Source organism: Gymnodraco acuticeps, unplaced genomic scaffold, assembly GCF_902827175.1.
Source record: "Gymnodraco acuticeps unplaced genomic scaffold, fGymAcu1.1, whole genome shotgun sequence".
In the NCBI taxonomy this organism is placed as follows: domain Eukaryota; kingdom Metazoa; phylum Chordata; class Actinopteri; order Perciformes; family Bathydraconidae; genus Gymnodraco; species Gymnodraco acuticeps.
This window is the reverse complement of record NW_022989942.1, coordinates 1,309,278-1,336,362: the sequence shown is the minus strand read 5'-3', so window position 1 is coordinate 1,336,362 and position 27,085 is coordinate 1,309,278. Positions and strand designations below refer to the sequence as shown.

The 27,085-nt window shown below is 39.3% G+C and overlaps 2 protein-coding genes across 3 annotated transcripts; one reads left to right on the top strand and one right to left on the bottom strand.

Annotated features, from left to right (window-relative positions):
• Positions 1-283: 283 nt before the first annotated feature.
• On the bottom strand, positions 284-21,394 carry wdr63 (WD repeat domain 63). Of its 2 annotated transcripts, XM_034210166.1 has the most exons (23): positions 21,326-21,394; positions 19,982-20,058; positions 19,823-19,861; positions 17,244-17,428; positions 16,293-16,397; positions 15,687-15,821; positions 15,413-15,600; positions 14,994-15,110; positions 14,470-14,666; positions 12,894-13,018; positions 11,620-11,709; positions 11,268-11,354; positions 9,569-9,688; positions 7,966-8,039; positions 7,629-7,773; positions 7,187-7,286; positions 4,131-4,255; positions 3,906-3,966; positions 3,161-3,291; positions 2,338-2,545; positions 1,730-1,821; positions 1,359-1,475; positions 284-565 (listed from the first exon to the last, which is right to left on the bottom strand). In XM_034210166.1, exons 2-23 carry the CDS (start codon positions 20,034-20,036, stop codon positions 425-427), a joined length of 2,637 nt encoding a protein of 878 aa, XP_034066057.1. In that variant the 5' UTR covers positions 20,037-20,058; positions 21,326-21,394; the 3' UTR covers positions 284-424. The 2 variants fall into 2 exon arrangements, with proteins under 2 accessions (XP_034066057.1, XP_034066058.1); XM_034210167.1 differs by lacking the exon at positions 9,569-9,688.
• A 180-nt stretch (positions 21,395-21,574) lies between these two features.
• On the top strand, positions 21,575-27,011 carry mcoln3b (mucolipin 3b). The gene is made up of 14 exons (XM_034210182.1): positions 21,575-21,710; positions 22,415-22,638; positions 22,727-22,894; positions 23,224-23,377; positions 23,486-23,561; positions 23,666-23,762; positions 24,004-24,103; positions 24,292-24,404; positions 25,034-25,183; positions 25,266-25,367; positions 25,653-25,775; positions 26,171-26,377; positions 26,533-26,660; positions 26,805-27,011. The coding sequence occupies exons 2-14, from the start codon at positions 22,417-22,419 to the stop codon at positions 26,854-26,856; spliced, it is 1,692 nt and encodes a 563-aa protein (XP_034066073.1). The 5' UTR covers positions 21,575-21,710; positions 22,415-22,416; the 3' UTR covers positions 26,857-27,011.
• Positions 27,012-27,085: the final 74 nt, after the last annotated feature.

Sequence of the window (27,085 nt, the reverse complement as noted above, 5' to 3'; positions counted from 1 at the left end):
GGTCAGATCCTTGAGATATTCCAGACTGTTTCCCCAGGGAGCGTTGGTGAAGAACGGGCAAATGGATGGCATTACCCAGTAACTAGATCTTAGAAGGGTGGAGGAAAACAAATCCATGTTTGACTCTGAAGTACCAACCCAGAAAAGGTTCTGAATGTCAATGGAAGAATCGATGTTATGTTCACTGCCCTCATAGTTTTCAAATAGATCATATTTCAATAAAAATAGTACAGTAGAGGTTGCAAATACTTTGAAAACTGAATAAAAGATACAGACAAAGACATTCCTGATACAAACTGCAAATCTTTTTAATATTACAAGAATCTGTTTAGGTAAACAATTTTGATGAAGATATAAATTAAAACAATAAACCATGTTTCTGTATAAATGCAGTCCGTGCAGATGTGTGTAAATGCGTGGGATATCATGTATCTTCCATGTCGGCAGGAGCGGTCCACAGGCCCAGGCCCTTCAGGACGCTCTCCTCCTGCTCCAGGTGAACATTATACTCCTTCATGTTCTCCTCGTCATTCTCTGTCAGAGATTTGACCGGCTTGACAGGATCCTGGAGAAAAGAATTACAGTCATAAACACTATGTAGCAAATGGTAGTACACTTCTTCCTACAGAAGGTCTGACATGTAATTGTCTTTGAAGCTGGAACATGTAAAGAAAGTAACGAGCTAACTTGTTGGAAACAGAGTTTTGCTAAATGGTTTTGACTTGCATTCTTGTTTTTGTTATTAATGAATGCAAATAATGACATTTCCTGAAAGATTGACTTTTTCCTTAATGTGAAAAAGTAAAGGCTTCACAAAACACTTAAAATATTGATCTTTCAATTTAGATTGATCACAAGAGTAATAATATATTTATTTTAAATGTGTCCTTAGCTGAGGTAAAATCAAAATACTGTCTTATAATGCAAAATGTTTCAGCTTATTTTCCTTGATGTTTTTCTTTTTACTTTCCTTAACAGTGAGTGATGAATTATCACCAATCTTCACCTTTGCTCAGTCAAAGATAAGAACCTTTTGCCACTAAAACAAGTATCTTCTATGGTTAGCAGACAGACTGCCAGTCACTGTCAGTAACTTGTCTCTAACCCCCGGGGCCCAGGATCAAATAACGATCAGACTGAATTAAACATGAGGGGAGGGAGGGAGAGGGAAAGAGAGTGACAGAGAGATGGCCTCAAGCTCTCTCAACATCAACTTTGAATTTGTGGATACACTTTGAATTGAGGAAGCCTCTGAAAGCTCAGTGTACATTCAGAGCGGCTGTCAGTGAGGTCACGGTGTAGCTGGGGACACGAGGTAGAACTCAAGGCTACTAAAACAACCAGACATCACAACTCACCATTTTCTTCTTGAGCTTCTCTGCTTCCTTCTTCTGTTTCGCCCACAGCTCATCCCTCTTCATTAAATCCTTTAACCTGTCCTCCTCCAGCTTGAAGTACTTCTTCACACTCAAAGTCTGCACAAAAGGAAAGGCACAGCTCAGCAGTTTGGTGACCATTGAACCTGCATGTCTTCACTGAATCTATTGTCGGCTCAATAATAATTCATTGTTTTGATACAGGATGTTGCAGAGCTGGATTTGTTATCTCCATTTTGGCCTTGAACAATTGTACATTTTTATCCCAACATAATAATGAAGTAGACCGCCTAAAAGTGTTTTTTAAAGCGAGGAGTACACACTGTGAGTAGGAGGTGGTTGGACTGTCTTACCTCACTCTTGAACGGAGCGTAGAGGGTCTTTGGGATTTCCAAAACACGAACCATCCCAAGGTCGTCAGTCACCGCCAGGAAGTGCTGCTTGGCTAAGAAAAAGAAATAGAGTCAATAAACTCTATGGCTCAAACTATCAAGGCTATGAAAACATAAATGTAACACACAGAGCGGCATCGAGGAGGAGACCGTCTGTATCTGAGCAACATAGCGGGGTGAACAGCAGAGTTTATGAGATTTCACATTGTTTATTAGATTTATTCATTTATTTGATTGTGTTTAAAAGGTTTTACTCCCTCATATTCCAAATTGTATATGTCATTGTATTTAAGATAATTGAATATTTTCTATTGTTTTTTTCTGATTTCTTTCTCTCATGTGCAGTAGTCTCAAATTGTTCTATTGTTTTTATTTGCACCGTCTTATAAGCTTGTCAGTCATATGTAAAGCACTCTGAATAACAGGGGAACAACAAAAGGAGAAATCTATATATGTTTTGCATTTGTAGCAGCGCACTTAATTCACCACCCTTTGCCATTTAGGTTTAAATAGTATTTTCCCATTGACACTTATGCTAACGCCTGTGTTGAAAGAGGCGGAGGACTCACAGGAGGCGATCCAGGGTTTGATGCAGGTGATCTTGGCATCAGTGATGTGAGCGTGGACCTGCAAAGGTTCACCGGTCTTCTCCAGCAGGTTCCACACCTCGATGCTGCCGTCATCTTTCCCGATGAAGAAAACAGCTGGCCGGGACAGGGACCAACATCCAGCTGTGCACACCTGCTCAGAGCTCGGGGACGTGACGATGGGGCCTTCCTGGATGTCGGAGAAAACAAGAGTTAGTAGGTTTAAAATGCAATTAACCTGTTGTGTTATCATTTAAAAAATGTATACTTTCTTTACATCATGATATGATTTAGTTGATTTGCTTTTAGTGTCCTGGTAATGATACAATGATAAATGGGGCAGCTTTAGCCAACATTGCTAATATCAGCTGTTGTCCCCGGCCAGATGATAATAGACACCTTTTTAAAATCACAATACATCAACAGCATTAGTTATAAAGAAAGGATGATAGACAAGTAGATAGAGGCGAAAGGATAATAGAGAACAATACAATCCACACGTTACTACATGCATGTCACATATAGCACATCACAATCACATAGCAGAAACGAGGGGCAACATCCACGATCACAACATGTAACACACACACACCATATCCAACACAGACTAGTGTGTGCAGGTGTAGTTCTCAGTGAACCATGTTTTTAAGTGATGGATTGAAGAATACTATGGGTTAAAAGACTGGAATAACTTTCATATTTAGTGATGATTCCCTGTTTTCCCAATTAAATCAAGTAAGAGGTTATGATTTTAACTGGTTGCAAAATGTTCTGCTACTGTAGTTGAGGCGACAGGTGTTGTTACCATGACTCCCTCCTTCCAGATGGCGAAGTTCCAGCTTCCCATTGTCAAAATAATGTCTTTGAAGAAGGGCGACCTCTGTACCGTGTTCACCAGCCAGTGATGGGTTCTAAAGCAGTGGAGGGGCTTAGCACCTGAGAGAGGAGCGAGAGGAAGAGTAGGGGGTGATATCTGACAGGGTGACGCTTCCACAGGAGCAACAGGGCAATACGCAACATTTACCCATCTGTGTCCTCTTGGTACAGGGCGAGTACATTCACCAGTAACACCCCCTGTTGTTAAATACCAACCAACTATGTGCCATATATATATATATATATGCCGTTAATAACTGTTCAATATATACCTGGCTCATCGACTTCAGAACTGTTACAGGATGTGTATTTTTGTAAATTGTATAACTTTTTTTATAATTGTTTTTATCTTTAATACTTTTTTATGCATGCTTCTTAGGTAACCTTAAGCTGTCTTTGGCTCTTTTCCGCTGTAACAATGTAAATGTCCCCTCTGTGGGACTAATAAAGGTATTCTGATTCTGATTCGGATTCAGCATGGCTGTCATGACTACTCTGACGACATCTTTCTTTTTATAACTTTGGCAGAATTGTTTTTAAATCCATAGTTTTTCAAGACTTTGATGATACCTCAACTTTAGTGCAACAAACCACATCCTGGTCTCCTTTGAAGAATAGACATAAGTCAACATGAACATACATAAATATAATTAATCATCTTTAAACTGACTTACTCTGCTGCCTCCCAGAGTCGTCCTTCACCAGTTTCCAGTCGGTGTAAATAATCTCCCCATCCTGGTAGGAAAGATATTCACATTATGTGACATGTTATCAACACGGGGTCGACCTGCATACCTTTTTTTCCCTTAGCTTTGTTTTAAAGCTCATCCAGCAGCTCACTGTTGTAGCGAAGTTAAATACTGCTCGCTGTTGCTGATTATATTGGTAGGAATGTTTACCTCTGTTCCAATATAGAGCCTGGTATTGAAATCTTCCAGAGTAGCGAGTGTTTTTGACGAGGGCACTCTGAGCTGGCTGTAGTCAGGGACGACCTTTGAGCCGTCATCATTCTCATTAGCTTCCTCTGTCAGCGAGGGAGGGTAGAGAGAAAATATAATTTTAAATGTTTTTCACATTCATGGGCCTTCTTCAGCCATTAGGAAAAACATGTTGACAATACACTGTAGAAAACTGCAGAATACAACATTTCTACAACATCTTAGAGAAGTTAGTGCAAAATCTACAGCTCGACCATGCTACAGATGTTAGTGCAACATCTACAGCTCCTCTACCACAACCATCAGCAACAAGTGGACATGAAGAATTACATGAACTACATGTTGCTAAATCTGCCGCGGGGCATAAACAGAAGGGAAACCATGGCAACCATGCTCGGGGGTCTTCTTCGTTGCTTTTGGTGTATTTTGTGGCGAAAGTACAGCGTCTCCAGCGCTTACGAGCGTCTCCAGCGCTTACGAGCGTCTCCAGCGCTTACGAGCGTCTCGCTTGTCCAGTGGTCTCGTGTGAACGGACACGTTAAATGAGCCGAAGGCGTGTGTGAACGGAAGACTTTTTTGATAACGAATTCGGTCAGTTTGCGCTCCCGTGTAAATGGAGTCTTACTCGTACAATAAAGGCAAGACATATACAAAAACACCTACAATTGATAGGGTAAGGAAGGAAACGAGGAATTAAGCAGCTGCATTGGTGAAGCCTCCCCTGTAATCTGATCATGAACAAGACAACAGAAGGACAAAAGAGATGGGGAGGGCTACAGCTGAGGTGAATGGGTTGGTAAGAGAGGATATGGAGGTGGAGGTAAAAGTGAGGATTGTGTTGAGAAGGGGGACAGTAAGGGAGAAGGGAGGAAAGGCAGAGATAGGCAGTATGGGTCGGGATGGAAGAAGCTTTTTCCTCCACAAAAGCCCAACTGTCTCTCAGGGACAGTACAGGACTCTCCATTCACACCCCCTTATCAGCAGGCCGCTCCCAATCAACTCTCAGCCTCTTGAAGGTCAGGTCAGATTACCCAATCACACATCTTCTAAATCCACTTTGCCCCAGTTAAGATGTGTGTAAAGATATCAGACAAATGATCCAGCACAGCAACAGATGTAGACATTGTTTCACTTTCGCCACAGAGCACTGCCGCTCAACTGTTGCTTAATCCCCATGAGGGGCTGCTCCGAAAAGAGTGGAAAGTCCTGTGGTCCCGTTAAAGGGCCAAGTGGAACTTTTATACAGTGGCTACTTAAGTAAGTGCAAGTGAATACAGCATCAGCAGAGGTGGAAGAAGTATTCAGATGCTTTACTTGAGTAAAAGTACCAATACATTATGTCAAAATACTTAAATACAAGTAACAGTCCTGCAACCAAAATCTTACTCAAGTAAAAGAACAAAAGTATTATCAGCTAAATGTACTTAAAGTATACAAAGTTAAGGTTATCATAGTGCAGAACAATTGCCTTTATGTGTGTATATAATTATATTGATATATGTGACATTTCTAGATAATGTTGTTGCATCAAGTAGTATTTTACTGTTTTTGTCAAATATTTAAATAATTAGATTCTTGTGACTTATTTTTAGAGCTATAATTTCTTAGAAGTATCTTAAGCTGTTTAATTAATGTAGTGGAGTCAAATGACATTTTTCTCGCTTTTAAATGTAGTGGAGTATAAAGTAGAATTACATGGAAATACAAGTACCTCAAAACTTTATTTAAGTACAGTACTTGAATATATCTACTTCCCACCTCTGAGCAGCGGAGATGACAAAAGGTGAGGAACAAAGTTGGTTTTGGTGCTCAGAGGAAGACAGTGTCGACTCAATCAATATCAATCAAACATCTTAAGTATTATTCACACCGGCATTCATTAAAAAATGTAATAACAGACTGCCTGAGGGCTCTGCAGCAGATGTACTGCCTCTGATAGTGAACATATGAATTCTATAAACGGCAGCCACCAAAGCTGTGTTTATGGAGGCAGACCTTCAGCAGACAAAGACAGGTCTCTTCTTGACCAGCCAGGACACACACGATCATCTTCTGGAACAGCATATTGCAAAGAGCTGACAGTCAGCGAGGCTAATGCTCCGCAACTATGAGGGCCTTGTTTTGGAAGTATCACTTAATAAAGTGCTATGAAACCGGAGGAGAGGAGGGGGAGACAGACAGAGAAGGAGAGCACTGGGCTGGGTGAACCCTGCCCCGCTGATCACTGCGCCCAGCCATCCGAGCAGACTGGCTTCACAGTCAAGGAGGCACTGCTGCATTTAGTTTTACAGTATATGCAATATGTATCATCGTTTTGTGTATTTTAAATATTGTTTTCGATAAAATACATTTATTTATTACTTCTTTTCTTTAGTGTACCACTGTACTGCTTTGTTGGCCACTTATTGTTTTTAGTTGATGGCAGCTGTGTAGCACTATCACCAAAGCAATAGAAATGTCCTTTCACATATGTAGCGAAAAACACAGTTTTGTATGGGATACAGGATATTTAGGATTGTAATGGTCATTGTTTGGTCTTCTCACTTGTTTTTAACGCAAAGAGATTTAGAATTCTGTTGCTTCACTTTTTTTCTCATGTGATGTTTTAAAAAATAAATAAAAGTACACAAAACCAGACGCAGACCTGTGTGCCATCATGAGGTAGGAAAAGTAATAGCTTTTGAAGTTTGATAGCAGGCAGGTCGTCATAATTACAGCCTTTTATATTCATATTATTTTGATGTGTTATTTTATTCTATCATAATTATTGTTCCAGTTAAGTGTGACTCTTGGACAGTGACGAAACAGCCGTCCTTTTTGGACAATATTATGCTTTTTGAAAGTGATTGAGTGAGTGAGCTATAACCCACTGTCATGGGGTGTGTTACATCCAACAGTGACACCAAACAGTAGCTGGTGAACACATTATTGTAATTGAATCATGTGCATTAGTGACTGATTGTAGGAGTAGAGAGAGATGGTGTAACAGAGACAGCCTAAAGGTAAAGGTCTCTCACCTTTGGTCCTGCCTGTATTATTAGCGTTACAGGTGTAGAGTTCCAGGCTGAACTTGAGAGGAGCGTATTCTCCACCGGTATCGATCTTTGGCAGGGAAACCTGACACAGGACAGAGACAATACAACTTTTGACATTTTAAAAATACTGTCAAGGACAAAACACTATTTTAAACAACGTTAAGAACTATGCTTTAGCAACAACACAAATAAACACAGATGGAAATAGATTAAAAAATATAGCGTATATATAAGTAGGAATTACTGTTGAAATAAAATGTTCAAGACAGTAGATTTCAAGATTCTTAACCTTTATTGAATTTCATATCGGAAGAATCCATTTCTGCCAGAATTAGTAGACACAATGTTCATCGGTTTCATATCTCAATGTCTATTCAGCTTTATTTTAAAAATGTTTTTATTGCACCCTCCGTCCCTGCAGTACCTTAAACAGAGGCTTCCATGTCCGGTCCAGATGTTTGAAAGTCTCAGGGACACCGTAGGAAGTCTTCTGATCGGCATTCTGCTTCCTGTCCGACCCTGACTGGCTCAACAGTTTTGTCACTCGCACATCCCAGAACATTAAAGCACTTTAAAGGGAGACAAATCAAAAATTAACTTTATTTAAGTATACTTGAATCCTATTGTTTATACACACTGTGAATACTAACTGATATGGACTCAACCACTTTAACAAAAATCTATGGACATTACCTGGTCTTCCATATATGCTTGATGTGTTCATTTTCTTACATTTAAAGTGAACATTTTCTTTTACCTACCAGTCTGGGGAGCAGGTGACGACCTGAACAGATACGTTATTCTTGTTCTCCACTGGTAAGCCCAACTTGGTCACCTAATCAGTAAGAGAGTCGCAAAATCAAGAAAGTGTCTGTCAGGCTTAGTGAGAGCTGATTATAGTGAAAGAAAAAAGGTTGCAGAAGATATATGGGAGCTTAATGTGACCCCAGGGGCACTTTGATGATTGCCTTATTTTACTTATCCACACGAGTGCCAGTGCTTGTCATGATTTATGATGTAGACACGAGGGACAGACACCAGTGGGAAACCAACATGAATTGTTTCATAAAGAAAACTCAAGCTGAGGTTCTGGGAACTGTGATAATGTAGAGAATCTGTGTGAGACCATAGGTCATTGTTGTTGCATGTGGCTGCAACTATTATCTTTCAGCAGGGCCGGCCCTCGGCATAGGCAGTATAGGCGTATGCTAGGGGGCGCCAAAAAAAAAAAAAAAAAAAAAGTTAGAAATTAATGTGTTAATTTGATAACACAATTTCCCGATTTTGGATCAACAAAGTACATCTTATTATCTTATACTAACAGAACTACACCATAATTGTGTACAGCGCCCATAAACTATGGCGCACCCCCCCCCCCCCCAAAATCAAGTTGAACTGCCCCAGCCCCAGTAAAAAGAGGTTTATTTTTTTGAAATAATGGTTTTAGTGTGCAATTATAGGTTTTAATTTTGTATTTGTGTTGATTTAAAATAAATCAAACTCCCAAAAAACATATACAGCTTCTGTGTGCTTTTATTAACATTGGAATTTACTGTGTAAGCGGCCGCCCTAGGGCAGCAAATTGGTCAGGGCCGGCCCTGTCTTTCAGTGTTGTTACTGCACTTCTTTGCGCTGGGTTACAGACCAAACCCCATCGTGTCACTGCAGCAAGTTAATCAATACATTGTTAGCTGTACAGTAAAATACATTATATTGTATTATATGCTAAATGTTGTGGCAGTGGTGCATTGGAGCAACGATAGTTCTCTCCCACAGTGTTCTCCTTAAATACTCCTCTGTTGAACCTTTACATTTCTATCATTATATCCTCCATATGTTGAATGATTGGCCTCACAGTCTTTTCGCTGCCCTAATACTCCTCTGTGTCCACTATGTTCTTACCTCCTGTTCCACTTGTTTGCATTCAAGTGGCTTTTAGCCTTAGTCAGATAAAACTCTGTCAACATTTTAAAACTAGATACAGAAATCATTAGAGCAATGGCAAACCTGGTTCTCTAAGTGTTTAATATTTATTTAGCAATTTAAGACTTAGGTTGGAAGGATTAAAATGTGCTCTAGTTGCTTTTTCTGTGTTGGAAACAATGCCCCATGTTGGCTTAAGATATGATAAAAGAAGCTAGAGATTAGGAAAACATAAAGGAATATTTAGCTGTGTAGTCACACCAAACATATTTTCATAATCAACATAAAATACATACTAATGAACCCCTGTGGAAGGTTCCAACACCTACCCACAGCAGTCATGTTTTAAAATCCCAAGAAATAACTTGTGATCTTGTATTGTGCATATTGGATTTTAAGTTGTTGTTTCTTCCAACCCTTCTGCGCTTCAACTCTGCGTACCTCAAATGTTGGTGGCAGCCACTGGACATCAGTAATTGGCGCTTTGTGGCTGCTCTCTAATGCAGACACAGCACAGTAGCGCACAACAGGAGTCTTATTCTCTTTGTTGTCATTGAGGTCCTGGTGGCACATCAGACACAAAAGGCACAGCATGTACAGTGAGCTCGGACAATTCAATGTACATGCAAAGGCCTTTGACAAGCAGTCAGGCCATACCAAAATGGTGCAAAAGGAAAGTAAGCATCACAAATTATGATTGGACAATTTGAACTGAATTGTTATTTTCTGGATTGAACAGCTTTCTAGTTCAGTTCTTGTCAGCTGATATCATTCACATTCACTGTAACACAAAATAAAATGGGACACACTAATAATGTTGACATTTACAAGTGTGAAATGGTCTAAACTGGAAAAATGAAACTAAATACTGTCACTATAATATTAAAACATGCATAGAGTTTGGAACAACGGTTGTTTTTTTCAGTAACACTGTGCAGTGCTCATGCAGTTAAATGTGAATGGAGTGAACAGAACAGAAATCTATACAGGAGGATTGTAATTCTTCGTTTATCTGATAAGCTAGCAACAGGTGCTGGTGTAGCGCAGCTTTCACAGCACCCAACATGGACATAAAGCAATTTTAGCAGATACACCTGCCATTGTTTACACTGCAAACACAAGGGAGCGCAGTGATCTGATTTGCTTGTGTGTTATCTTCTATGTGGGCAGACTATGGTGGAAGATGGAAAGGCCTGTGTAACAGCTGGAGTGTGTGAGCTGATGCTGTTGACTTTAGGGAATGAAGAGCAAACAAGGACAAAGAGAATAGAGGGAGAGGTGGGAGAGGGTAAAGCAACAGAGAGGGACGTAGTGAGGAAAGGGATGGAGACAGCTGTTCCACTGTAGAGGCAATAAACAAACACAAAGCAAATGATGGCTGGATGATAGGGGCCGATATGTCTATTTAAGTACTGCAGCTGAGTGGAAGATGTCAGTGAAGGTCAGTCATTAAGGGACATAACTGGCTTCCGATTTGGTGTCCACACGCCTAGCGTTAATGTCCATGCTATGTTGTTGGTTAAAACCGAGCCCTGTTTTTGTCACGTACCATTATCTCTCTATTTCCCTACCTATCTGTATTACTCTACATAAAAACATCTAAACAGGGCAGCTTTGAAATAGTCATTTATTATGACGTTTAGTCAAAAGAAAAAACGTTTTGGAAGTTGTTGTCCCTAGTCAAAAGGTGTTTGATCACTTCAATCTGTCTGTGGTGCTTCTATGAGGCCTAATAAGCTGATTTCGTTTAGCAGAAGGGTCATGTAAGGATATAAACGTGCTTTCTGATGTACTCCTGGCATTAGTACGTATGCAGAACTAGTTTTGACAGCTGGGACTGGCTTGAAAAGGACCATTAGGCCACTGCATTCCCTTCTAATGAAAGAGTGAGGATGAGGGGAGAACTCAGGAGTCACCGTATCATCATCTCACTCTGTCATACAGCACAGCCTGTCTTTACAGCAGATCTGCTGCATGCTTTGATAAACTGAGGGCACACACTTGAATAAACAAAGCTAACATCATCACCAGCCATAGACTTATAGTAACTGATACCACATGTAGTACACCAACAGATACAGAACATCATGTATTATTGTATCAACATTATGCACATTAGAGAAAGTAAATAGGTACTTACGAATGTGTCAGCGTTGAGTGAATACTTTTTGCCTGGCTGTGTTCCCTGTAGGTGTATGACGTGAGCAGAAATGTCCCACAACACCACCTGAGACAGCAACACAAAATCAGTAACTGCAGATCCGAGCCAAGTGCAGAATACAATTCCTTGTGTAAATAAACACAATACATTGGCTTATATTTTGATTAAAACAAGGGAACAGTACATTGGATCTGTACAGGATATGCTTGTCAGGACTGAGGGTCTATTTAATAATTTGCACTTGTAATGAAAAATGGAAAAGTGGCAAGTTACAAAAGCTACTTCAAGGCAGCAGATGCAGCAAACCACAGATGGATAGCAGAGTCAGCACCTGGCCATTCACGCAGCCGCCAACGATAATATTTGGATCAGAGGGGCAGAACTCAAAGGCATAAATGTCATCTGGGCACTCCAGCAGCAACTGCAAACACAAAGAAACCCACGGACAGGGCAGAAATATTATATTTCAGAGAAGACATTTCCATGTATTGGGTGCTTTCCATCCCAAATATTTATTTATTCTAGTCTCCCCACTTAGAGTTTAACTTGTAATCCACAAAACCGAGTGCATACAGTATTCCATTTCATCAGGCATAAGAGGGAAAGGATCCAGGAGGGCTAGGATGGCAATACAGAGGTCATTTACCAGCAGTAGGTTTGAATCTCCTGCAGTTAAAAAATATCTTAAAGGGGACCTATCATGCAAAATCCACTTTTGTACGTCTTTTATACACGAATATGTCTCCCCGGTGTGTCAGGGAACTCACCAAGTGTCAGAAAACACAACCCTCTCTCTTTTCCTCTATACCCAAATCTCTAAAAACGGGGCTACAACGGATCTGATACAGACTGATACAGATTTGAAAATAGTCTGACGTCAGTGACGAGGAGCTCCGCCTATATGGCCAACTGTCCACCAATCAGGGGAATGAGAGGTTGCCGTGGCATGGTAACAGCATGGTAACATGACGCTCGTAACTCGCCCCCCTTTTTTGCAGGGGGGCGTGGTCAGCTGCAGCGCATGCAAAGACAGGGTGGAGGAGAGCGAAATAGAGCGAAATGAGGCTAAAATGCATGATCTGTTTGGTATTTTGAAAAAATAAAAGTATAAATATACCTTATATAGGTATGGCCCTACAATATATTATTCAAATATAGCATGATAGGTCTCCTTTAACAATAGCACTCCGTACACTAACTTAATATATGTAGATCATTCTTATGGAGTCTCCAGTTTATTCTACACAGTACCCTTTGTCATTTTGATCACTGCTCCAGTAGACGGTGAAACTAAAGCATGACACATGAAGAGGTGAAGGGCTACGTCATGCAGAACTCATATTACTTTTGAGTGATTAAGCAGCTCAGTTTTATTGATTGAGTGCCTGGGGCAAATCAATAGGGCATCTCAAATGTTTGCTTAAGCAAATAAAAGGATTGAATGACAGGAGAAAGCAGATCCTTCCTGCCATATATTATCACAGTGTGTCAAACAGACATGAGGTGAGAACTAGCTTGTGAGCTATCAATGATAGATAGAAATACGCTCTATTCAATCTATTCTTCCACCTGTTCACTATCCACAATCATTTACAATTTCCATACCTGGGGATTAGAGGGGTCGGAGAAACTATAGAAGACAATGTGAGACGCTCTGACTTCGAACACTGAGGACTCATCCATTGCCTCCTCCTCCTTCTTTTTTTCTGTCAAAGCCACAGCTAGCACACCTAATACATGAAACAATAATCATACAGATCAACAACACAGCAGCAGGAGGAACACATAATAATGTAATGTTTTAACCTTCCTGATTGACAAATCATTGGCTCAACTCTGATCTCTCTTTTGAACAACATGTTTTTGCTCTGATACGATACGATAATACTTTATTTGCTAGATCAAGTCTGAAATTTGACTTGCGTCACAGCAGCTCCATGTCCAACATCAACAGACAAGTATCCAGACACAATACATGAAACACAAACATTTAACATAACAGCACAATCAGTGAGAGAAAACATGCTCAAAGAGTCTTCAGCGTGCATTTGATCTAGGATTTAGCTCTGTGTTTACTGTGAGGACTGACTGATGCACAAAGGAGTGCTTCAGTCTGACTTTATTGAATCGTGGGACCCTGTATCTCCGATCAGATGGTAGCAGTTCATATTCACTGTTCAGAACATGGTTTGGGTCGGAGATGATGTGGTTGGACAGCCTCACTAGGTTGTTATGATAGGCTGAGTCATAGAGTCTCTGACAGGGTTGACCAACAATCTTTGAGCAGATCTTTAACAGGTGGAGCAGTTTTGATTTTAAAGCTGCTGACAGACATTTGTACCAGGTAGTATTGCAGTACTGCAGAATAGACATGATCACAGATGTAAAGAACAACAGAAGAATTTCTCTGCTCGCCCCAAAAGACGGCGGAGAAAATACATTCTTTGTTTTGTCCTTTTGCACAGATAACCAATGTGATCCTTCATGACAGCAGATGGTCAATCATTACACCCAAGTATTTGTATGAAACTCCCTGCTTGATCTCATCTGTATGGATGACAATGGGGACTTTATGGGAGTCAGATGGTGAGCCAAAAATGATTTTCTCAGTTTTCTTGGTGTTGATCTCAAGAGCTATCAGTCCACTCGACCACCTGATTTACAGCCTGTTGGTGCAGCTCAGGGTCGTCTGTGTTGCTGAGCAGAGATATTATTGCAGTATCATCAGAGTACTTAATGATGACTTGATTTGGTGTGTTGGTACGACTATCATCAGTGTAGAGAGTAAAGAGCACAGCTGAACTCACGCAGCCCTGGAGGGGCACCTACATTGGTTGTGATGGCAGATGACAGGGTTTTGATCACATGATTTGGCACTGATATTATTATTGTGGATCTTGCTGAAGGCTTACTCTCTGAGTGATGACAGCCAGACAACAGTAGCAGGGAGTGAAAAAGATGAATGCTTTTACAATGGATGGGTATTTGAAATACTTGTACTTGTCATTGACAGTGACATTAAACGGAGAATGTGTCCATCAAAGTATCAGTTGTTTAAACCAATGATTTAAAACTATTTTTTATGTAAGAACTGCCAGGAAAGTCATTTTGTCAATATTTATGTGTGAGAAGATTTCTATTCAAAGCCATTTGACCACTGCACTCCCTGTTTGCTCTTTACCGTAGATGGTAGGGTGCCAGTTTACGCTGCTGATCTTCTTGTCCTTGGTGTACTTCTGGTCTGTGAAGGCCTGATAGAGCATCAAACCTTCAGAAATCTTCCCCAACCAGTCAGCATCATCACCTGCTGTCCCCAGGGCCTTCCAGTCATCGAAGAACACATTCATGATTTCCTCCTGCTGTAGGGCTTTCAAAACTCTGCAAAACAATATTTTAAGTAAAACTTCTATTGGCTAAACGTGTAAATACGTTCATCTTTTCATAGCTACAGTACAATGTTTCTAACGGGCCAGATGTTCTCTTATCTTTTACCAGGACACAGAGAAGGGTGGAAGGTCATGTTTGGTTAACTACACTCAAAGTCTACTACACTGGGAAGGTTAAGGTGTTTCCTTTGAACAGTGTAATGCTCCCATAATGGTAATTAGACTCCCACTAATGTATGAGTTTGGAGTGACTATCCATTTTTGTACACAAAGAAGACACCATGATTTTTCGAAGAGTAAGATGAAGAGTTCATCTTACCTGGGGGTCACGGAGTTGCAGAAATGCTTCAGATTCTCACACTGGTGGATGTTCTCCTTATCTCCATCGCTTAACTCTCTTGGCGCGTACTGAGTAAAGATATTCCTCTTAAACTTCCTGTAAGGTGTGCAAAAATAACGATACAATATGTGAAGGTGGAGGTACTATTAAAGGTAATAAAGAGAGAATAAAACATGAAATGCTAATGCTATTTCATGAATGTGTCAGCTATATAATCTGAACCACCTGAGTATAAAGCTTATAGGCATGAGTTTCAGAGAAATACATGTCACACAAAGGCTTTTTATTCAGTGTTAAAAGCGTATGTTCTAAATACACTGAGGTGTTGGCAGACACTGTTAGTGCTTTCCCCTTCTGCAGAACAAATCCATTTCATGTGTACTGATTTTCTGGCATACCACTGAGTCTGAGAACTGCTGCTCTGCATTCTGGGAACAGCCTGCATCCCGAAGTCCCTCTGCATCTGTTTGATTCTGAATCTGCTGTCTTGGAAGGGAACACACTCCATGTAGGCATCAATGTTACTCTCAGAAAAACAGACTGGAGCGCCAAACTTCCTCCTCACTCTGGAGAACTTGTACCACAGCTGAAGACACAAATAAACCCAATAGAGATGTGTCATGGAAGTAAGAAAGTAAACCTGATTTCAAATGTTTTTAAAAGGTGCAGTACCTTTTCCCTGCTCTCTTTGAAAGATTCCTCATCTATTTCCTGCTCACTACCAAGGGATATCCATGGCTTCGGTTCTGATCTTCCGGTTTTATGAACTTCATTCTCACAAACCTCTGGTGTCTCAGGCTGTGGGGGCTGCAGAGAAAATGACAATTTGACAAAGTATTAAGAACAGGTAACACACTATAATAAAAGCCGATAGCTAAATGTGAAATCTGCCCACATGATCACACTTTCTACAACAATATTTGAGCTGGAGCAAGATAGGGAAGTAGGTATTGAATTCCTTTTAGTTTAGTCGACCATTGAAAATACGCCAGCTGGGAAGGCCAAATGCGCCGCTGATAGCAGCCATTAGTCATTGCGATAAGTGATAAAGTAGTGTACATAACTAAAGTATAAAAGGAGAGTAAATGACACAGAACAATACTGGATTGAAATAAACGAGTGGCGCCACTCATGGCTATGGCATTTATTCTCATTATAAGGAAGATAACACATGTAGTCAGTAGTTTACCTCTCTTCTCAAACACACAGTAGTAGACAGTGTATTACTAAGAACAAAAGGAATAGGTGAACCTTGTTACTAAACCACAGTTTGCTTACATTGAGGATTCTGTCTTTGGCTTCTGGAGTCAGAACCAGGTAGAATAATTGGTCATAGGTGAAGTCCCTGTCAAACACCAGCAGGAGCTCATCCTCTGGGTAGTCCTGTCAGGTAGAAGAGTTTGAATTCACAACAAGCAGCTATTTTCACAACAATGTTTCTTTAGAATGAATCAATGTGGTGTCTTGAATTGATTGTGGTCAGTAATACAGAGAGAGAGAACAACACTTCCATCCCTAAAGGTAAGGCATTAACTGTCCCAAATCAGAAAGCTGACATTACTTTGGTTGGTGAATACGTTTATGTATTTATTATTATTATTATTATTATTAGTATGCGCCGCTTTCCCCTTCTACTCAAGTAAGACTCAGATGAGGGTGTTGCACGTTTCCTTGTTCATGTGACGTTTTGGTGTTTTTTTGGTTTTGTTTCTTCCCCTTACCGGTCTAGTGGGAACTAAGTCATTTGTGTGTGTTTTTGTGTTTCTCTTATTTTCCTACGATACCGTAATGATTGGCTGTGAATAAGAAAATATGAAGGACAGACCATCTATTTCTATTTTTTATTTTATTGTGAGAAAGGGGCAGGTTATATAAGATGATGTCCTTCTCCCTGCGGGCATGGTGTGTTTACAGAGACAGAGAGTTTTGTAAATAATTGTTATACATTGCGTTTGTGCATACTGTATCACAGTAACGGCACAAATGAAAAAAGGAAAAATGAAATGGTAGAGTCCTCTTGGGTTTTCTCTCTGTTCTCAATTGAGTAACGTTTAGAGTAAGAGTGGTAGACACCATGTATTTAATCTTGATCAAAAACACAGGGGAAACGAGGTAAAACGTGTTCCTCGGGTATTCTGTTCCCACAGCCCTTGCGTCGGGGTCTATGTATCATCACAGTGTCTGCTGGGTATTGTCTGAGTAATCTGTATGACAATGGATTAGTCTCACCAGCACAATCTGCTTCGCAGGGCTGAAATCGGACACTGCGGCTCTTGTCTTAAGGTCCTGTATGATGTCGTCTTTTTCTAGCAGCTTGTAAGGGCTCTCCCCCGTGACGTCCTCATCCGCCCGGCAACCAAAGAGCTCCTGGGTGGCTGATGTCAGGACCATGGGGAGGATATCATCAGGGTGACCTTTGGGAGAGGGATCATAATCAATATCGGCAGGAGAGATGGTAGACAATGGTTAACTACAGGAGATCATATTCTAAATCACATCATGTTTTGGGATTGAATTGATTGATACATAATCTGTATTCAAATTATCTGCATAACTACCACATACAGTAAAGAGAATAAAGTCTCATTAAAATATATAAAATCATAAAGAGTGTTTTTGTTAGATGCAAGAATATTTGATGCTCTAGAAAGTGTTGAAAATTATAATAATAATAATAAAAGCATCGTAGTGTTTGATGTTGTATGCCGAGTGTAGGTGTTCTGTCTGTTCCACTGGCTTTACCTGCCTCACAAATATCACGTTCAAATAATGTTTACAGCTGTAGGTGTCATAATGGAGAAGATTAAACATAAACAAATCAAAGGTTTATTCCTGATTATGTCCAGCATATCAAATGTACATTACTGTTATATCTTGAAAAAAACATAAAGGTTGTAGAATTGGTGAAACTGTGATGATGTAAGCAGGATGAGTAAAACTGTAGAGATGCCACAACTTAGATCAGACATCTCACGAATCAAGTGATACAACGGACTGTGGCACCGTTTCTTGCCCCTACTTTTCGGATCAAACACACAACGTCTCTGATCCTTCACCTGCCCCACCCTGCAGTGCGGCCCACCTACAATATCACAGGATGAAATGTAATCCTAGTGAATAGACGCAACGTCCAAACACTTGTAGAAGGACTTATGTTGTATTTATCTAGTATACTGGTATGTGAGAGGCAGTTCAATATTGCATGGATTCAGGATATGAACTGCTCATTGTTGCTATATAAAACCGTAGCACTGCACTATCACCCAAAAGGTTTTTCGAAGTAAACAATGTATGCCGACTCCTTTATATCTGAGGCCAGGCTCAGTCCAGGGCACATTAAAGTAAACAGAGATCTACATAATGATAGTTTTCATCCTGCTTGCGGTCTCTCTCTTCAAAGTCTTTCCACAAGGTTGCTGAGGGGACGGTGGGAATGCTAAAGTACAGCTTAAGTAACCACTTCCCAGCTGGGCGTGTCAACGTTTTCCACTCACACCATTGAGGCCTAATGCCAAGTCATTGTAGTGGAAACTCACACCCGTCATTTCACACAGTTTATGTGTCAACTATGACATTTGTATTCATGGGATATATTTGCTTGTGAGACTAAGAGAGTGTGATGTGCAATGTTCCATAACCCTAAAGAATGCAATTAAACCGTGTTTGTACGCTGCGCTGAAGAGACGTAACATTTGTCGGGCCTCTTTCCTCTTGTATAATCCACTCAAGCATTTTCTCAATTCACACCGTAAGATATTTATACTGTACATTGAACTTATGATTGTTTTCAACATCTGTTGAAACAGAAGAGTTAAAGCCTGAACAATATAGGCATTTATTTGCTTATAAGATTAGATATCAGTTGTATTGTCAATATTCTCGAGTATCCTATTCAGAGGTGAACACATTCAGTATTCACATTTGTGTGAGTCGGCCACCAAAAGTCGGTCGCCATGAGGTCAACGAATAAAGGCTAGGTTTAAAACCTGGTTTGAGATTTCTGTTTGGATCAGGTTGAGGTTAAAGTTAGAGAAAAATGTTTTAGGTTGAGTTCATTTAGGAAGTCTTACAGACTTGCACTTATATTGCCAGATGTATATGCTGGAAATCTGTGAAATCAATGAATAAATGAACAAAACATAGCCAACCCGAATCTGAGGACTCTAAATAGCCCTGCATGTAACTCCCTCAAAAGCGAATTATCTCATCTATAGTAAAAATATATACTTAGTGACCTTCATCTGACCAAAAGCATGTCTTCAAGGCAGGCATGCTGAGAGTAAACTAGACCATTACAATGGGGACTCACAGCTGAGTCCAGAGTTTGTCCGAAGGCTATGCACTCAAGATCACTTCAGAAGAATGCATATAGTTTTTCCCACTCCTCAAAGACATCTCTGAGTGTTAGTCTAACCAACACCAATCTAAATAAATGGTATGAATGGCAGATTGTTTGGGCCTTCCCAATTAAATAATTAAAGGTAGTAAAATACAAATGACTTAATCTAAGTTAAAAGCAATTTATAAAACTAAATATTGAGCCTAACGCTTTAGTAACCTGTATAAGGGTCATGTTACATTTACCAGACCTTCAAAAAACCTAATTTAAGATCGTTAAGATTCCCTCAGGGTTCACCGAAATGTTGTTTGTTTTTAGACAGTCGACTATGCCGACTATAGCCAAATGTATGTTTAGGCACAAGTTTTACTGACATTTTTTTTTAGTTTTGAGAAAACCATAAGAAATGTTGTTTTTTATGTCATCTACAATATAGTTTAGGATGGGTGAAAAAGTAATGTTGTCTTACCAAGCTTTTCCCCTTGTGCAGGTGACTCAGTATTCTTGCCTAAATTGGAAGAAACCGTTAGATCATCATGTCATTGATTGTGTCTCTGTTGGATCTTCCTGAGACAAGCGTGCAAGCATTTAGACACATTAACAACATTGCTATTGTTCAGACACTCACCTTTCTTCTTACTGCCTGCACTGCTTGTCACACTTTTTGATCTCTTGGGTGGCATCCTTGCTGTTAGTATTGCTTCGCTAATGAAAGGAAGAACATTTTCGTAAAAATAGTGTTGTATTTTTCTTGCAAAATATAACATATCAATACACACATGCTATTTCATCGACCATCTGTCAGAGAGTTACAATGTCATTTGACAGACAGGTAACAGAGAGAGATAGAGCAGACTGCCATGAAGGGTAGCCCAGAATCATTATTCATGGCGGTGGCGACATCTTGAGGTTGAAAGGAGAATTTATTCTTTTTTTTATTAGCCATATGAGAAGGAAGCTAACATCTATCTTTGATCAATGTAGTTTATGCACTTGTAAGGGTCTACTGCTGTGAACAGTTATCACCCAAACTGATCTTCAAAGGCATTTTTTTCATAAAATATACACACTTCATGTTAAGTCAAAGGTGGACAAAACTTTCCAATGGAAAACTTCTGAATTTTAATACAAATATGTATATAAAAGGGAATGTGTCCTACAATGCGGTAAGCTATTGAAAATAATCAATAGTTTTATATAAATAAAAACATCTGAATCTTTATATAACAATATTCATATTAAATAGAAAATGCCATTAAGTCGCTGTGTCACATGAAACAAAGCTTTTGGAAAAAAAGGATCTTAAATTATATATTTTAATAAAAACTAAACGTGGGATACATAAGACACATTTATTATAATTGTTTAGCATCATTTTCATGAGCAAGCTGAAAGGAGTTATTGAAAATGCATTGTTTATGTGAAATTCAGCTGGTCATTCACTGCTTGAAAACGAATCTTTTGGATAAATTAATGTATTAATGCAATACGTTTTACAACACAATTTGTAATTTGTTTTTGACTTATTGTACACAATAACTAATTTGTTGTGTTTTAACGTTACAGTGTCATAATGTTGTGTGTTTGAATTAGCACATATAACTTTAATGAGTTGTGTTTAACGTCAGTGTCAGTGTTATAATTTATATAATGGTAGGTAGGCAGCCTACTTCACAAAATAAAACAATACACATGTTTTCAGCTGTTCAGAGTGAAACATTACAGGTCTGCATGGTCTGTTTTCGACGAAAAAGGACAGTCAAGTTAATGTTAATTTGGAAACATTTACTTGGAAGCTAAGCTATGTAAGCATGGCTAACTGTTCACAATGGTTACAATACACTGTAGTTAACACAGCTTGTTTGTAACTAGATTTTAAACTAAATGACGGTGCTAATAGCAGTTAACGATAACGTAAATCCGACTAACTTCCATTAAGTCACAGTTTTAAAGAAGAATAAATAAAGTTTACCGCTTGTTTATCAACTGTTGTTAGCTTTAGTCGTTTTCATCGTCCTCGCTCATCAGTGGCACTGTTTGGTAACCAAGGGTAACAGGAGTGAACAAACTGTACACGACTGACAGGTCAAAGAGCCAATCAGGTTGCAGCAGTAAAATGACGTTGCATCGTCACAAGAAGTTACCTGAGCCAAACTAACAGTCCGAGTGGACTTTGCTCCCAAGACTTACTTCGTAAATCTTGCCCTCCCAGTGTTATTACTTTAGTCATGACTCTCTGATTGAAGAAACACTTAAGAAAGTTATGAATTGTAATTAGACAAAGATATTTTGGACACATATGTATCGCTGCCGCAGACGACAGGTGACCGCAGCTAAATAATCCGCGGGACCTAAAGGTAAGAATCCTATTGGCCAATTGTCATTCTTGTGCACTGACAGAATACTTTGAGTTATTACACGAAACGTAATGAATATTTAATAGCTTGCCTCAATGGTGGAAGTCGAACAGGTATCATGTGAGCTGCTGTTTCTTATTGAACAATGCTCACATTTAATTTCCTTAATTTTCACAGAGTTGTTGGTTAGTAATCCATTTAGAATGCGGAAGAAAACAACTGGAAATACTAGCCAACAATGCAATATTGATGTGATGCCAATGTAAACGTGTTTATTGATTTTCTCCAAAGGAAGAATATCCTATACAGTTCCCGGCAGTAGTTTCAGAGTTACAAGACAGTCACACCTGTAATGCAACTTTTAAAGCATTACATGTTCAGTTTTTGTTGATGGTGTAAAGGTTTTCAACCGTTGTGTGTAAGGCAAGTGTATTGGATGTTATATTAGTAGGAATTGTTTCTATTCTATCCACTGTTGTTTCGTTTATGAATGTAAATCAACTGCAAAAATACATACAGAAAACAGAATAAAACACTTTACAGCTCTACACAAAAACTAAACAATTATACACTCACAGTTGAATGTTTATGTGCCACTGCTACACTTTGTTATTCCAAACATCATGAGTGTAAGAATAAGGTCATCCGTAACTTTGCTTTAATCCCCCCCTCACATTACAATGACAACATTCGATTGGTTGTAGATATGGAGGACCGCAGTGACTTGTATGACGTGCACACGACTAATGCCCCCCCTCCCTGGGAAGACCTCCAACATCAGTGTCTGGAAGATCAGGACAATGTGGAGTGTCTCAGAAGGAAGATCAAATATTACTTTATGAACCCCTGTGAGAAGTACCACGCTCGGGGCCGAAAACCATGGAAACTCATACTGCAGATCATCAAAATTGCCATCATCACTATCCAGGTAACTTTTCTCACTCATTACTCGAACAGATGTTAACTGTGTTGTTTCACCCGCTTGATTAACACATTTCCTTCTTTACCTGCATCAGTTAGTGTCCTTTGGGCTGAGCAACCAGATGGTTGTCACATTCAAGGAGGAAAATCTGATGGCATTCAAGCACCTCTTCCTGAAAGATTATGCCGATGGAGGCATGGATTCATATGCTGTTTACAGACAGGTTGACGTTTATGACCACATTGATTACATAATCAAACAGGTCATTAAATACTGTATTTTCTTTTTCTCCTTATTTATTTAGAACACCAGTCAGTTTATTTTTGATCATGCAACACATTTTCCTTTTGTGTTACTGTAAATCGTTGTTGTATAACTCTGCTTGCTTATATGACCTTACCAAGCTCCCATGACAAGTGTCATTTTTCATTGCTTTGGACTTTGTTCATATTATTTTGTTTTGTAGATTTTGACTTGACAAATCTAACCATAAACCGCAGCAGCATTTCCTTTCTGTTTCCACATCAAGACTGTCCAATAGTAAACAAACCTGACTTTATTATACCTGAGATTTCAACTGTTCCTTTCCAGTATGGACATCTGCCCAACATCACAGTAGGCAATCACGCATATGAGAAAAAAGGTGATTTCTACACGCCCCTGTCTGTGTGTCAGGATTTCTACAGGAACGGTACCATCTACCCTGGAAATGACACCTTTGAAATTGATGCTCATGTGGAAACTGGTGAGTATGTATGGTTATTAGATGCTTGGACCAGCAGAATACTTAAATACATTTATTTGTTGCTCATTTGTCATTGTCTTTTTTGTGTGTTGCTGCTTGTATCTACAGAGTGCTTTGAAGTTTATCCGATGTATAATCCATCATTGCAGGAAACACTTCCACATTTTGAATTACATTTCAAAAGGTTTGCACGTAACATTTAATGAAAGTATTTTCTCTTAAGGCAAAATCATTTTATAGTCGCTGTAAAGAGACCGTTAGTTTATATAGCTGCTCTGTTTTTTTCAGGATGCTCTCTGTTAAGGTCACATTTGTTCTCAAGGCCATAAATCTGCAGACGGTGAGACATCGAGAGCTTCCAGACTGCTACGACTTTACTGTTATTGTAAGTCACTTGACTTGTTTTCATGACTCAGTAAACACAATGGATCACATGTCAGGCATTGTCTTTAAAAACAAGTTTATGAAACTACTCAAGTTAAGCGGTTTGCACACAGTGCCTGCTATGTACATAGTTAACTTTGTCGGCCTGGAAAGTGAATGTTTAGCTTCTGGGTTTGACTATAACGATGTACACCTATTTAAATAATGTCTTACCTCCCTTGAACACGGTCTCTGGTTAACAGATCACTTTCAACAACCAAGTTCACAGCGGCAGGATAAAGGTTGACCTGGAAAACGATGTCGACATCAATGAATGCAGAGACTGGAAAGTGGCAGGGGCATGTAAGTTTGCTGAGCTGAGTTTAGTATGTGCAAATTAATTATCTGAGTTGCTTTAAGCTCAGGTCCGGGGTTTTGACGGATTCATTAGGGCTGCTCTTTAAGCTTGAGACTTTGATGTTAGTAAAATCTGTTTTTGAAGATTGTCCTTTTCAGGTGAAAGTCATTTAAAATGTTCCCTATTCCCTCAGCTGCCAGGAACATATACCTGACTGTGCTGTTTGACTGCCTCATTATTATAACGTGCATCACATCCCTCGCCCTCTGCACGCGCTCAGTCATCAACGGGATTCAGCTGCAGTTTGTAAGTCAATTAAACTCATCGTAAAGCATAGCATCTTTTGCTTTGTTCAAACGTAAAAACTAAAATGATATACTGTCTATAGTGTGATCTGCTTATTATTTCTTTTTTGCATATGGCACACTAGGACACTTTATAACTACATTTCTGGTGCACACTTTCTTATGCCAATGTATGCACATAGGGCTTAATACAACATTCTTTTCTTTAGTTTTTTATTATTTTTAAAAGCATGCTATCTGCCTTTTTTCACAAACACAAGTTACTTTTTTAAAAACATACTATATTATGCTTTTATTTTTAAGTGCATACTGTACTCTAACTTTTGTTTACCTTTTATGGCATACTATATATTACTGCTGATACTTAAATGTGTATTTTATGTAACTGTTTTTGTGGGTTTCGATTAAGCTAATATTGGAACACTTTATAAAAGTATTGTTCGCTCGTATCTCATATACTGCTACACTTAGTGAAGACAGAAGTACCATATTATAGTAGAAGTATGAAGTGGCATGACATGAAAATACTTAAGTAAAAGAACTTCAGTACCTAAATAAAGTAATAACTAGTAATAATGTCGAAACAGAAATTCAAAGTATAACTTCTTCTGTTCCTTCCGTTGTAACCAGGCGTACACACTCTACAGCCAGAACCGCTGTGGTCAAAAAGTCCCGTGGTCAGACAGGTTGGAGTTTGTAAATGGTTGGTATATCCTGATCATTGCTAGTGACACACTGACCATCGTTGGCTCCATTCTTAAGTTAGAGATCCAGTCTAAGGTAATGGGGATTTTCTGTCACAGTAAATTGAAAAGTCTACGAACATTGAATCCTGACATTAAAAGCTGCAATTTTCCTTCAGGTACTCACAAATTATGATCTCTGCAGCATCTTCCTTGGGATAGGCACCATGTTTGTCTGGACCGGGGTCATCCGCTACATGGGCTACTTTAGGAAGTATAATGTAAGTATTTATGAAATATAGGTATTGAGTGCCCCATGTAGTGCAATAACTCAACATTGTTTTATGGTAGAGATGCCATAATGGGAAAATACAACATAGCATTCCAAACAAATTGTAATTGGGGGATGCTGCTACAGTACACGTTGTTTTTCATATGGTTGAGGAGAAAACTACCAGTATCTCTAACAACACATCCGGTTGGACCAGAACATCACATTTGTGTGTGTGAATTTCCATATACTGGTCTTCAGTGTAGCTTTTTCAATTGTCTGTGGATATTTTCAGATTCTCATCCTGACACTGAGGGCAGCTTTCCCAAATGTTATCCGTTTCATCTGCTGCGCTGGAATCATCTACCTGAGTTACTGTTTTTGTGGCTGGGTTGTTCTTGGCCCGTATCATGAGAAGGTAAGGAGTGTGTTGGACTTTTGCAAATGCCAAACTAGGAAATATTTTCAACTAATTGGGTTCTGATTGCTGGTATTATTAATGAATGACTGTGTTGGGATGTATGATATAAAATATAATGAATCAATATATAATTATTACATGTTATAATGAGGAGTTAAATTAAAAACCTTCCCAACAGTATATATTTGTATACGTTTAAATGTTCTCCACCAATAGCAGCTGCAACATAATGCATTCATTGTTATAATCCAATGATAAAACATTTTCTAAAATGAGACTTTCTGCTTAACGAGTACTATTAGTATGTTTTGAATATATACTTTCACTTTAAAATATAATAAGCACTTTTACCACTGGTTAAATGTTAACGCCTCTTGGATGTTTTGTTTTAGTTCCGGACCTTAAACACGGTGTCGGAGTGTCTGTTCTCCCTGATCAACGGAGATGACATGTATCCCACCTTCAAGAACATGAAGCAGAAGAGCAGCCTGGTGTGGGTCTTCAGCAGGGTCTACCTCTATTCCTTTGTCTCGCTCTTCATCTACATGATCCTCAGCCTTTTCATCACAATCATCACTGACACCTATGACACCATCAAGGTAATGATTATTGTCGTTTTGGATATTTGTAACACATTTTTAGTATGTCCCTCCCTACACAGTTTGAAGGATTGTTTGCGTGCCGGTTACACAAAGAAGAGTATTGTTGTATCTGCAGTTGTTGCTTAGCTATCCCTTTGTTCCTTCTCATTTAGCAACAGCAGCTGAGTGGAATCCCAACCTCTGAGCTGCAAAAGTTCATGTCTGTGTGTCAAGATCTGCCAAACTCTGGGATGTACAGGCTGGAGGAGAACAGCTGCTTCCTAAACTGCTGCGTCACCAGGTAGGTCAAAACCATTCAGGGCGCCCCTTAGCAATAATTAAACTGTGGATCCAAGCTCAGTGTGCCCAAGCTGTTTAATACTTTGTCTAGTTGCCGGTCATAACATCTCTAATAGGATCTAAGTTGATTTCTCTTTTCTTTCAGGTGTAGGAAGCATCAGGAGACGCATCAGGAAAGACTGACTTCAGAGGCATAGTAGGGATTCATGTGGAATTATTATTAAAAAGGTTATGCTTTGTACAGTATAACCTAACACTTGTGGCACTTTACACTGTTATGTTCAATGGTATAGTCTTAAATATGCCTTTTAAACTTTATTCTCCAGGTTTGCTCGGGTGATTTATTTAATGTTAAGGAACTTTGAAGTAAATGTTCAGTGCTAAAAAGACCCAACAGGAAGGTTAGAAAGAAAGGAATGAGACAAT

Bases quoted from the DNA above. Each gene is read 5' to 3' on its own strand.
- wdr63 (XM_034210166.1), bottom strand. From the start codon at position 20,036: ATGCCACCCAAGAGATCAAAAAGTGTGACAAGCAGTGCAGGCAGTAAG. The intron at 15,822-16,292 runs GTAAGCAAACTG...TTTTCTCTGCAG, and splicing joins CCAAAGACAGAATCCTCAAT to CCCCCACAGCCTGAGACACC. The intron at 14,667-14,993 runs GTAAGATGAACT...ATTGTTTTGCAG, and splicing joins TGCAACTCCGTGACCCCCAG to AGTTTTGAAAGCCCTACAGC.
- mcoln3b (XM_034210182.1), top strand. From the start codon at position 22,417: ATGGAGGACCGCAGTGACTTGTATGACGTGCACACGACTAATGCCCCC. The intron at 23,378-23,485 runs GTGAGTATGTAT...TTGTATCTACAG, and splicing joins TGATGCTCATGTGGAAACTG to AGTGCTTTGAAGTTTATCCG. The intron at 24,104-24,291 runs GTAAGTTTGCTG...CTATTCCCTCAG, and splicing joins CTGGAAAGTGGCAGGGGCAT to CTGCCAGGAACATATACCTG.